Source organism: Nelumbo lutea, chromosome 5 (assembly GCF_056320005.1).
Source record: "Nelumbo lutea isolate HS-2025 chromosome 5, American lotus-T2T, whole genome shotgun sequence".
In the NCBI taxonomy this organism is placed as follows: domain Eukaryota; kingdom Viridiplantae; phylum Streptophyta; class Magnoliopsida; order Proteales; family Nelumbonaceae; genus Nelumbo; species Nelumbo lutea.
The window spans coordinates 20,693,949-20,707,279 of record NC_142688.1 but is presented as its reverse complement, the minus strand read 5'-3'; the positions used below and the strand labels follow the sequence as shown (position 1 = coordinate 20,707,279).

The 13,331-nt window shown below is 37.0% G+C and overlaps 2 protein-coding genes across 2 annotated transcripts; one reads left to right on the top strand and one right to left on the bottom strand.

Annotated features, from left to right (window-relative positions):
* The first annotated feature begins 4,631 nt into the window (after nt 1-4,631).
* Nucleotides 4,632-6,820, top strand: LOC148850859 (uncharacterized). Its single transcript, XM_088947066.1, has one exon. The coding sequence runs from the start codon at nt 4,690-4,692 to the stop codon at nt 6,571-6,573; it is 1,884 nt and encodes a 627-aa protein (XP_088803192.1). The 5' UTR covers nt 4,632-4,689; the 3' UTR covers nt 6,574-6,820.
* Nucleotides 6,821-7,213: 393 nt separating this feature from the next.
* On the bottom strand, nt 7,214-12,921 carry LOC148850858 (tubby-like F-box protein 5). Its single transcript, XM_088947067.1, has 6 exons — nt 12,460-12,921; nt 11,841-12,350; nt 11,323-11,697; nt 11,134-11,221; nt 8,255-8,387; nt 7,214-8,126 (listed from the first exon to the last, which is right to left on the bottom strand). The coding sequence occupies exons 3-6, from the start codon at nt 11,674-11,676 to the stop codon at nt 7,460-7,462; spliced, it is 1,242 nt and encodes a 413-aa protein (XP_088803193.1). The 5' UTR covers nt 11,677-11,697; nt 11,841-12,350; nt 12,460-12,921; the 3' UTR covers nt 7,214-7,459.
* Nucleotides 12,922-13,331: the final 410 nt, after the last annotated feature.

Sequence of the window (13,331 nt, the reverse complement as noted above, 5' to 3'; positions counted from 1 at the left end):
TTGTCTAGGAAAAAACTCTTTTATCCAATGGATTTTTTTTATCATTTACTAGGTCACACCTTATAGTCTCACGGATTTATTTAAACCTACACTATAATTTCCATTTTATTAAACACCCCTTAGTTTGCAATCTCTTTACTTAATCAAGCATTTACCAAGAATTATTTGTTTTGTCATCTAAAAATAGCATCATGATCACCTAAACTAGTAGAAAATGTTTAAGTGCATGGGCCCATGGTTGTTTAATCCAAAAGCACCCCTAACACTTTTCATATAAAAAATAAAATTGGTCAAATAGAGTAGTTCTTTGTGTCTTTTTATTAAACTGATTGTAAACTATAAGTGTATTTTAGTAAAATGTAAACTATAGAATAGGAATTATAGGAGATGTTTTGGTCAATATTATTAAAATGGTGCAAGAAGGAAACTCACATTACTTCAAGAGGGGTATATCAATACAACCTTTGTTTATCAACATGCCAAGGGTGTATCAGCAGTTTGAATCATGGGCATTTTATGTTTCTTTTAGTTATTTTCAAGATATTTTATATTATTTAATAAAAATAAAGGGTTTCTTGAAAAACATCTTTAAATAGGTGTATCAAAAGTCAAAACCCACATGATATGAAATGATATGTCTAATATGGGGTATATTGTATCGATACTTTGGACCTTGCATTAGGAATGGGGATCATATTCCTCGTCGCTACCCTCAATTCTGAAATTAACCACCATCACCATCCTTGATCCCCGTTGGGATAAAATTTGTCCTCCATCCCTGATCCCAAAGGAGGATGGGTTCACCATAGGGACGTGAATCCTCCAATTTTTTTAGGTAATAGTATTTTTTAAAATAAATTTACTTAAAATAAATAAAATTTTTTTAAAAAAACCAGAAATTAGGGGTCGCTAAGGTCCAAATGAACACCAGAAAGCCAAAGAAAAAAGGGAAATTGTCTAAAACTCACCATGAGTTTTCAACATTTCTCTTAAACTCATCACAAATGTCAGTAAGTTTTTATTTTCCAAAACTCCCCCTCCGTTAGTGCACCGTTAATGCTTCTTAACAGAGGTGTTCATGTCAACATAAATAACAACTTTCATGACCAAATTACCCTTGAATGGTGATTTAGAGGAAAAATGGTATTTTTTAGTTTTCAATTTTCTTGTTTTTTTATTTGCATTTTTAGTGTTTTGTTATAATTTTCGATGCTTTTTTATAATTTCTGTTTTTCTATGTTTTTCTATTTTCTACAATCTATAATTTTTTTTTTGTATTTTTTTGTTATGTATTTGCAATTTTTGTGTTTTTCTATAACTTTTGTTGTTTTTTTCTACAATTTTTATTTTCTTATTTGTTTTTCAATTTCTATAATTTTTTATATTTTTTTGTACTTCCTATGTTTTTATGTGTTTTATATTTGAAAATATTTTTTTTGAATTTTTTCCTTTTTTTCATGTCTAAATATTAAAATGGTAATTATATTAACACCCATTAATTTTTTATATATATATTATAATTTTTTATGAAGATTAAAATAATAATATATTAACACCTGTTAGTCTGTTTAACGTCAAGTTAATGATGTTGTGAGTTTTAGACATTTTGAAAAGTTGTGGTGAGTTAAAGAGAAATGTTGAAAACTCATGATGAATTTCAAACAATTTCCAAAAAAATAAAGCATACATGTGATTCATATGAAAGTTATCCAACAACTTAAAGCCCAAACGGTTTAAATAACTGAGTGCCTAAAGGGTTTCAACGACTGAAAATAAAGTGGACGGTAATGAGCTTTCAAGAACACAATAAAGTTCGCTTGAAAACATACCTGAAAGTTGTTTATCTGACTGAGACGTTTCTGATCGGTTCCCTCCCCTGCTTCCTCCAAAACGACTGAGAAAATTGAAATGAGTGAATAGAGAAAATGGCGGAGAAAAAATTGTTGATGAGAGAAAACTGAAGAAGAGTGAATATATTAGTTTGAAGAAGGGTGGGAAAACAGAGGCATGTTGGTTAGGGCTGCAAGTCGGGCCAGGCTAGGTAGGGTTGAGGCCAACCCTAGCTAAACCCTAAGTTCTAAACTCCCAATCTTCAACCCTACCCAACCCTAACCCTAACTAAATTCCTTCAACCCAACCTTCTTCCCATCCCTTAAAACCTCCTAGAATTTATCGATTTTAGATCTTAACTCAACTTTCAGTACTACATATATTAATTCTATGCTTCATTAGTATTCCTTTGTTAATGTTTTGTTTTTGTTATTCTTTTGGTACAAAATTCAGAAAAGCAAGTGCTAAAAATGATTATAGTTTATCATGAGTTATGACTCAAGATAGATCTTTTATAGACGGCAAACAACAAGAGGAGATGAAGAATAAATTTTTCAAAAAACATAAAATAATATTATTAAGGTTTAATCTTTTCCATTAGGACTAAGTGAAGTGATTATCTTAAAAGAAATACATGATACTATATGGTGGGGGTTATACAAATATCATGCATCTAAACAAATCAATGTATGTTATATATTACATATAACATATATTTATAAATGACATGTATTATAGAATTGAGTTCGGATTGGGTCGGATTGTCTAAGGAGTCAACTTTAATTCAACCCGAAATAAAGTGGAATTCATGAATTTCAACCCTAACTCGAGCATCAACCGAACCCAACCCAAACTTTTTGGGTTTTATATAGATACATAGATAGATAGATTATGGCAATACTTTTAACAAATACAAATTAGAGTAATAAATCATTAGAGGGTGGTTGATATTGAAATGAAAGGTAATCATTGAGTTCAAAATTCAAATGTTAAAATCATACAGCACATGGCGGACTGACCATGCAAATTAAAGCAGACGAATGATCCACATAAATTGAATGATTAATTTTTGGTACATCAATACATCATACAGGTAGGTATAATAAAATATTATAATAACTATTCATTATGATAATAAATAGTAATTAAAATTAATAATTACTATTTCATTTTGCCCAATGAGTTTTATTGCCATTATGATGTTATGAGTACTCCATGCAAAACCTCATATAAGTAATTTGACTTTTGACCCAAAAATTGGTGATTTAAATTGATATCTACATATCACGCCATGGGTGATTTAAATTGATATGGCACACCACCGCTGAACTAATTTGATATTAACACACCATGAGTGGTTTAATTTAATATGGTCACATTATAGGTATATTCAAATTTGATTCATTGATATTTGAAATCGAATAGGATCTTATAGATTCATTGATCTTATCTATTGGATATATAATTTTGGATTACGAGAATATGAACAAAATGAATTAAAAACTACTTGTATAAAAATTAAATACAACATTGAAAGCAACTTTACTAATATATAAAATATAAACCTTTAGTATGAACATATAATAATTAATATAAATTTAGTTTTTATCCATATCTAAAAAATTAATAAAATCTTTCTAACCGAACAATGCTAGGTTCGAACTCAAACTAGTTTGACCTAATTGGGAATGTTTATTGTACAATAAATAACAAAGTGAGATTTTCTTGGGGCTTCTTTCCCTCCAATTTTGCTTGATAAAGCCCATGCGCCACACAAATCCTAATCATTATATTTGAAACAAACAATACAATGCAGTACATGGAAGAAATATGTAATGCAAATTGACGTTATATGATCCAAAGGGTGCTGAATTGAATATACAGCAGATAAATACTGCCAACTTAGCGAGGCTGAAGTGGAAATATGAAGTAGTGCACCAAGGAAATATGTAAAAAAATAAGGATCAGAGACTGAGAATGAAGTCTGGGGAAGGCATTCCAACACTCAAATTAGTAACAAGATGATGAAGCTAGCCGAGTTGAGCTGTAGAGAGCAAGCTGCTTTGAATCGAAGAGAGCAGTGAGTGAGCAAGAGAGCAATAGCATTTGGAGAGTTGAAGATTCAAATACATTGTCTTTCGAATCAAACACAGCCTAAAACCTTAAGGCCCTGTTCACATTTCTGTAATTTATTTATCTGGGTAAATGTACTTTCCCAAGTAATTATTTTCCCGGAAAGATTTACCCGGGTAAGTTAATTTATCCACGTTCTTTTATTTTCCATATAAATAAGGCAATGACCATTTTATCCATGAAAATTCATTATTACAAGGGGCATTTTTGTCCCTTTCAAGTGTTGGCAACTTTCCTCCAAGGTGGGAAAGTTATTTACCCACCTAGGAGATGGGTATACCCAGAAAAATAAAATTTTCTGGTCTCCACATAAATCAGAAAAAAAAAAAACATTAGATTTTTTGTCAATGGGAATCAAAATCCCAATGACCAACTTTCCCCCTCTCAAAATCCAGAGAAAAATGGCCCCTAAAGGAAGAGAAATTTTGATAATGAAGAAATTACTAGAGTAAGATACGAGTCCAGGGCGAGAAGAAACCATCAAGAATCCAAGTTCACCCAAAAACACGAGGATCAACACTAGGCATTGAATGACGCATAGATTGGCTTTGGTAAGAAGATACAGAAAGATGCCAAATTGAACCCTTCAAATAAATCCAAGTATCGAATCCAAACCTATATATATGTTACCTGAACCTTCCATCTTTCTCAGACCATCTTCCTCTACATTCTATAGCATTGCCAACAACCAAGCCACCACCGTCTCCCACAGCTATCTAAAAAATCATGGCAGAACAGCCCATCAGGCAGCCATTCCGCTTTCTGTTTTGGTCACTAGGCTCAGCATCGACTCCTTTTCGTGCTCCAGTTGGGACCCAATCCCAACCAAGGTCCACCACTGTAGCTCCAAATCAACAACCAGCAGCAGTCCAGCCACCAGCCCCAGCTCCTTTACCCCCACCAAAGACAGAGTCACAACCCCCATCACAAGTAGGCTCCCAGTCACTATCACCATCTCACACCTCCCCTCCATCACAAATAGGTTCTCAAGCCGCATCACCATCTCCCACAGCCCCTACGTTACGAATAGGCTCTCGGTCCCCATCACCACCTCAATCACAGGTAATAACTTTGACTCCTCCCCAACTCCCATCACCACCTCAAGCTCCATCACAATCTAGAACAGCCCCTACATCACGAATAGGCTCTCAGCCCCCATCACCACCTCAATCACAAGTTGTAACTTTGACTCCTCAACCCCCATCACCATCTCCCACCGTCCCTACATCACGAATAGGCTCTCAGCCCCCATCACCACCTCTTGCAGCCCCTCCACTAGGAGTCATTTCTCATCCCCCATCACCACCTCAACCACAAGTAGTAACTTCGAGTCTTCAACCCCCATCACCATCTCTTACAGCCTCTCAACCTAGTTCAAAGTCTCAACCCCTAACCACAACATCCACACATACCCCAGATTCTCAGCACCCATCACCTCCAACAAAACAAGACCTAATTCAATCAATAGATCAAACAGGTTCTCAGGCCCCATTCCCAACAAGGCAAGCCCTTCCGTTAACAGCAAGATCTCAGTCTCCACCTACCTCTCAGCCTGATGAGACATCCCAAACCCAGGCAGTATTATTCCCGCACCTGCAGCATTACTCTCAGTCACCTCAGGTGAAAAGCTCGCCTAAGCCAGTCTATCTTTCCCCAACCCAAAACCTATCGCAACCAAGCTCTCAACTGGAAGAGGAAACAAATCAACCTACAAAAAGTATGCCTATATTGCCAGTAATATCAGAGCCTTCTGCAATTATTAATGACCTTATTCCTCCTTCAGAATCAGAAGAAAGGAAAGACGAGAAGAAATCAATACAAGAACTTAGGACAGAAAATAAGTCCATTGCCCCGGTTGATGAGGAGCCAAAGCAACAGACAACCGCTGAACTTCATGGCATGGCATCAAGATCAGTCACAGCGAGCAAAGGGCCCTCAAGAATAGCATCTCAAGCAGAAAAAAAGCAGCTGGAGAAGCAAGCAGTTCCAGACAAAAAGAAGATAGCAATGGCAGGCTTTAAAGGAAGAGAGAGAAAAGCAGTTGCAATGAAAACAAAAGAGAGGAGCTTGGACAATGAACTGCACCTAAAGCCTACAACATCAAAAAGTGAACGAGCTCCCCTACACAAAGAAATCAAGGAAGATGTTTCAAGGTTCGTCCACAAGCTGACAATGGGATATCCAAAGCAGTCCATAGATGAGCATCCGGCATCCATCATAACTCTGGCTGGTGAAAATAGAGGAGCAGCAATGCATATGGGTACTGAATTGGAAAATACAGATGAGGCAGTCCCCATTCAAAAGGGTTATAAGCTCAACCAAGATGACCAAGGAGAAGGAACTGACGATGGAGAGGACACTCCTGATGCAAGTTCAGATGATCCGGAGATAGGAGAAGATGCATTATCTACAACATTCGTTAACAGCAATGCACAAAGTATCAACAATTCCCTTCTTTTTGACAGTTCCTTTTACGAAAGCAATCCAGGAGTTCGCGTAGTTCATCATCATAAGCCAATGGGCACCGTCAACTTGAACACAGAAACAAAATCTTATGAGGCACATAAGACCAGTTTTAACATAACCTCTGGTTCAGAAGCTCACTTGTGAGCCCGTGTTTAGGAGGTGCTTCAGAGGACTCTTGGGAATCCAGCGATTCTGATCCAAGCAACCTAAGCGTCATGGCTATCTTCATAGCTGTGAAGAGAAGGGGCATAGAAAATGGAAAATAAGGTTCTTCGACCAAGAAAGAATGATCAAGTCTACATCTTTTAACCTGTCTGGCTATATCTACATATAAAGTTTATAATAAAAAAGGAGGTTCTATCTTCCCACTCCTAGATGTTTATCAGTCTTCAGATGATGAATTATGTTATGGGACAGAAGTCCATTTATATATGCAAACTGTAATTACAATTGAATAATTAAAATCCAATTATCAAAGTCTCAATGGTACAATAGACAAGTAGACCTTTTTTATGGTCAACCGACAAGCAATTTTTTTTTGTCGCAAAAGAGAAAGCAGCCATTCGTTATTTAGCTAAAGATAAACTGTACAAGTGGATATAAGACTGAGTTATAAACTGTACAAGTGGATATAAGACAGAGTTATATAGTATCCTAAGCTGATCTTTGCGTGCTAGATATGCTGGTGTATGAGCAGCTCGATTATAGTTTCTGCTTATATAGTATCCTAAACCGACAAGCAACCTTGGTGCAAGTAAAATAGGTATGATAGGATTTCCGCAAGTTTAAAGAAATAAAATAATTTGATATTGATTGTAACTACAACCTCCAGAGGAAGTGTTACAGGTTAACTCCCACCCACAGAATGCAACCCACAAAACAAGAAATTGTTGCCCAGATTGCCCTCTTAAAAACTAAAGTCCTCATAACTAAGGTACTCGGAGATAACAAGTGGCAGACACGAAAGGACTTCCATTTACAACCACCTCTCATGGAAGTACCACAGCAATGATCTATAACACGAATGGGGTCATTCGCAGGCTGGTTTAGTGTCAAAGCTGCTCAAGCATATAGCAAAGGATTGGAAGGCGGAGAGTGGGTAGCGATAATCCATAGTGAAGATGTCTTTGCCAATCTTTCCAAACTGTAGTATTACCTTTTCCTGCTCTGCTAGTGAGACATTGTGGGAAGGATCCACAGATGCCACGAGCTGGAAATTCTTAACAGAGGCCACCGTCACACGCCCTCTGAAATTTAAACACCAACATTGCAGCTGTTCATGCCATCTAGGTGCTTTGTTCTTTAAAATTAGTGCTTCTCTTGTTCTCTTGTTCTCTGTCTCTGAGAGGCTTGTGGAGCCAGAGTCAACAACTGGATCCTTGGATTTCGAAACTGATAAGCAAGCAGGTGCCTCCTCAAAGGAGTGTGGGAGTTCAGTAGGTGTTGGGGCGGTACCCCCTTCCTGAATTGCAGAGATGGGGATTGAGTTCATTGTACATTGCATTCTCCTCGGACCTCTTGATCGGAGAACATTGAGCTCATAATTGATGGTGGCTACATCATAGTTAGCTGCTGGAACCCTTGGAGATACCTGCTTGGAATGGATTCTCCTATTTGACCGACTACTTGATTGGACTACAGAGTCGCATGGAGGCTGGCTGTCATAAATGGTGAACTTGGTGCCCAGGAAATTGGACCTGGTAAAAGATTGACAACAAATTGTCAATGTCATGGAGCATATCAGAACAAGCATTAGACGAATGACTAATAACCTAATGACACAATAAACAAAATAAAAAAGGAATGGTTAATAATTCAAATTTACCTTAGTTTTCCAACATATGTATTGCTTGCACGAGAGAAATCATGCCCAACCAAGGATACAACATAATCTGTACAAGCTGCTCTTCTAACCTTCTTGGCTGCAAGAAGCAGTTTATTGTTGTCCCCCAACGGAGCTGTGCATTCAATAAAATAGTAAGTAGCATACATGAATAACCAAATTCACTTCATTTGATCAACATATTTACTTGGTCAAAATTTGGAAGTCACATGACACAATCATTTTCATTTCATCAATATATTTAATTCGGAGGCATTTGTAGTAGTAGTAGTTTACTGTAGCATTTCAATGCATGAATTGATCACCTAAGACAGATTTGTGGTCAAAATGTTGCCAAAAATCTGAAATCCAATTAAACGGTATCAGGGGTACTGCGTAACAAATTAAATTTCCCTTTCATCAGTAGAGAAAAATAAAAAAAATGGATATAACCAAAAAAAAATGTAAGTTTCCAAGTCTTGGGACAAACTCCCAACTTTTGAAAGTGAAGGAATAGATATTTCCCACTCACTAAACAAATAGCTATTTCCCTTATATTCTAAGGGTTCCTTAGATGTATTCCCTTTCTGAAATGTTACTATGGCAAGTTACAAAGGCCAATTTCCTGCAAATATATTTGGGATTACAGGAAAATGCATATTTGAGCTCAATACGTTTTTTCTGCTGTTTTTTGTAGCTTATAACTTTGCACCATAGAGATTGTAACGTGGTCAAATAGCATCATCAAATCAGTATCATTCTGTGTCCACATAATAATGCTTTAATACCTTCAAGCAATACATCCTGGAGTACCAATTAGTACTTGATCCACCATTCCCAACAATAAAGAAAATTTAAACCAATGGGATAGTTGTCAAGGCAGCACCTAGGCGACTAGGCGCTTTTTATTGCTCGCCTCGCCTAAACGCCAATCAATTTTATATCAAACCTTAGACTATATTACAATGTTTTTATATTTTTATCTCATAATATTAGCACAGGCCACGCTACACCATAATATTGTTTTTATTACTTCATAAATCAATGCATTTGTGATAAAGAGCTCTTTACCAAAAAAAAAAAGCAATAAAAAACTGAAGTTCTGTGAAGTTCAAAGACTAAAAGATTTTTCAAGTGATAAAGAACTGAAGTTTAAAGACTTCGAAACTTCGAAGGCTTAAAAGAGTGAAGACTTGAAGCAACAAGTAACACCAGTCAAACACAGGTATGTTCGACTCCTCAAGAACAGAAATAGATGTCAGCACCTTCTTTTTCTGGGATAAGAAATAACTGTCTCTCCTTAAATTTCTGATTTATTTCCTTTCCTTTTTGGAACAAAAACAGGGGCTCTGCTCCTTAAAATTTCTGTTCTCCATTTGATTTTTTTTCTCTGCTTTTTGAAATGGTCATCATTTTCAAGTTTTTTTCTTGCATTTTTTTATAACAATAACAGGGGCTTCCGCCCTTTTTCTCCTTATTTGTTGATTTTTTTCTTCTTTTTCTATGTCAAAAACAGAGCAGCACCCTCTTTTACTAGGCGATGGTTATTTCTAAGACACCATCTTACAGAAGAAAAGGTTTATTTTTGAGACACAGGCCTAGAAACAGTATGAAAAATACATTTAGTTTTGAGACATTGGGCGATGCATAGGCGCCTGCCTAGGTGACTAGGCGACTAACGCTCCCTTGTTGCCTAGGTTCGCCTTGGCACCTTGAAAACAATCATATGTTTTTCTACTTATGCATATTGCAACAACATCAAGGATGGATGCAAAAATAAGCTTTGACTATTTGCTTTTTATGTACTTGTGGTTTGTGAGGCAGTAGTATATAGGACTGCTTGTTATGGCCAGCAAACTTATGTTACTCAGATTCAGTGAGGAAACAGCTGTATATGGTATTGGATACAAATTTCATTTAAAGTTCAAGTATCTAATACGATGTGGCTCCCTTGTACAGGCATCCAAGTATCATAGCAGCAAATGCAAATTTTGCTTCAGAGCTTTTTTCTTTTACTTACCAAATGAAGGTAACTGCAACTTAAGGAAAATTAAGAGTTGTTGTCTTGCAACCAATTTTAAGATCCAACTTAACCAGCAATTATTCTATCAAGTCAGATTTGTTAGTTTCCACAGACCACTAAGATAGTATCAAGTTGAAATGCTAAATTCAAAATTGTAGTTTAGCGATGGTCAAAACAAACTATTTATGATCAGGTTCTATTGATCTCTAAATGATCTAGATTCTAATTCATATTTCAGAAATAATCAGGTTTGATGTTAATAATAACTATTTCAGGGGTCTGATGAAGGCACTTCCCCAGTCAGAGGGCAAAATAAAACTATTTTTTTTTTTTAATGGGTCTCAGCATGTCTTTGGGAGCTCAATTCAGTGTGTGCTGCACTGTGGCATTCATTGCTACCATTCATCAAAAACATAGAAGCAACAAAAGATCAAGTATTCAGGACAAGAACTTTCTAAGAGAAAAAAATGTCATACAAATGAACATTGGTTTTTGGTTTTATACCCAAATTTTCACCTCTAAGAGAATCAAATTATGCTGAATTCAATTTTTTTTCACCCCCAAACATATAAATTAAGGCTCTGAAAATAAAACAAAGATAGTCTTGATATTTTCTTTTTCTAGTCTAACAAACAAGGGGAAAATGGAACCAGACACCCAATTTGCATATGAGCAAGGCAGGCATGGCTGCACTAAAGCTATAGAAATAAGCACCCAAGCAATATTGAATTAATTACATTGAAATTTTTGTTGGATAAGCAATTCAAAGTTTCAAACAATGATCAACAAAAGAAATATAATACGACAAAAAAAAAATTGTCTTAGGGGATGAAAAAAATGTGCAAAATAAAGCATATACCAGGGCAAAGACCAAGATAGAGTCGATAAGTAGAAGTTGATCTGTCCCTCCTTATAAAGCACTGAACGGGCGAGTCACGGGGCCCGGGCTATTCAAAGTTGAAGCAATGACAACCAAAAAAAGAAAATTAGTAGAGAAAATAGAGAGCAAAAGAAAATTATCTGAAGAGAGAGAGAGAAGCGTAAGAACCTGCTTTAATGAGATAGGGAAGGTAATCTTTCCGCATTGCTCGGGAGTCTTGACAATTTCTTTTACAACCTCTCTCCATGACCTACAAACAGACGCACAAACAACGATACTTCTCCTCGCAGGCCACAATGTCTCGCTATTCTCCACTCTCTGGATCACATCCATAAGTAACTCCGGAGGTAGGTTAGCCCACGGGCCCTGTTCAATCGAATCCGTTTGGAACCGTGACACATCAGGGCTAATATGCGATCTCCTGTGGCTGCCCACATCCTTCCCTTCTCCCCCTCTCCTCGATTTGCACGAAATCCCATCCCTCATCTCCCTGAGCTCCCGAACAAAGCTTTTGAACGGCATCGTAACCAAATAGATTCTTCTCTGATTGATTATAAGATAAGCAGACAAAGAACAAAGAGAAAATAGAGGATTAGTGAAGTTAATATGGAAGGAACAAAACAACGGTTGTTTAGTTCCGAAAAAAGGATAAACTAAACAGTTGGTAATTTTTCGTTTCGACTTACCTGGAGTATACGGTGCAAATGTTTTTAGGTGTCAATCGAAATTTGATGGGCTCGAACTAAACGGAGAAATCTAACATCATTAAACCTATTACCGTAAATGGAAATTCTGGAAATTTTACGCCTCTATTGTTGCCCAATCAGTTCGGAGAACATTAATGCGAGATCACTCGATGCTTTCCTCTTCAGCTCCCAGTCTCCAACGAGAGAAGAGCAAATGTTTTGTAATCAACTTTGCCTCTCAACGCCGAAATAAGTTGTAATCTTCTGAAAACATTTGAATCCCACTCAATTGCTGTAATAAGTTGTAATCTCAACGCCGAAATAAGTTGTAATCTTAATTGTCAAAGGCAACTACTGCCTTACGACAGACAACATTTGACTCCCACTCAATTGTCTCCAACGCCAGCACAGGAAGGAATTCCTTGAACTTAAATTACAATAATTCGTGATGGACTCCAAGAAAGCCTCAACCCACAAAAGAGTGAAATGTAGGTTGAGCAGCCCAAAAATCTGTGCTTTTCCAATAAGATCAATCGACCAATGTGAAGAAACAAATTAGAAATGCAGCCCAAGAAACGAAAAAAAAAAATCGATCTATTTTTCGACGGAAAGAACCAACCTTCGAGCTCCGGCGAAGAACTAATCGATCCACGGGGCCAAACCAACTAAAGATACGGAATGTTCGTAATACGGGTTGCGTTGGAAATCAACAAGAGAAATTCCAGAATCTACCGGAGAAAATAAGGATCCTAGATCCGAGAGATAGAAAGGATGCAAATGTTGACGCTCTAGTGTCCTGAAATAACAAAAGTTGAGATCGGAGAGGCAAGGCCAAGCTCCAAATCCCCTCCACTTTTGTAATTTCAAAACCCTAGAGCTTCCTGGTCATGGTTGACAACCACCACCACCACCACCACCACCGCCGCCACCACCTCCAGCTCCGCCACTAGCACAACATTACTCGGATCCCAATGTGTCCCTTGCTCCCTTTGCACAATAGTACGATACCGCCCTCCTCGAACGAATTGAACGGTCCTCCTCTTTTATTTCAGTTAGTTAAAAAAAAATTCTATTTTTAATCACGAATTCTTGCAAAACCCCTTATTTTCTGTATTTTCCGAAAGAAGGTTTTGCCACCGCGGCACCTTGACCCCACAAGATTCCTGTCCGGATTTTCTTCCTCTCTCTCATCACACACATTTTTTTGTCGCCTATTTTTTTATTCATTGGAAAAGCAATTTGGCATTTGCCATTTGGCAGGCTCTGGTCTCTTATCATCCTTTACCTTTAGTTAGACTTAGACTGAAGGTATTTCCACTTTCAAATTTCACCACAATACATACACGTGAGGAGAGCATGGCAAAGTGAGTTTGGTTGTTAATGCAAGGCCATAAAGACCGTTCCTTGCCAATGGATTATCACGCACGAGTCTGGATCTTCTGCCCACCCATACATAGATATTCCAATTGACGGGAGTGATATATTGTGGAT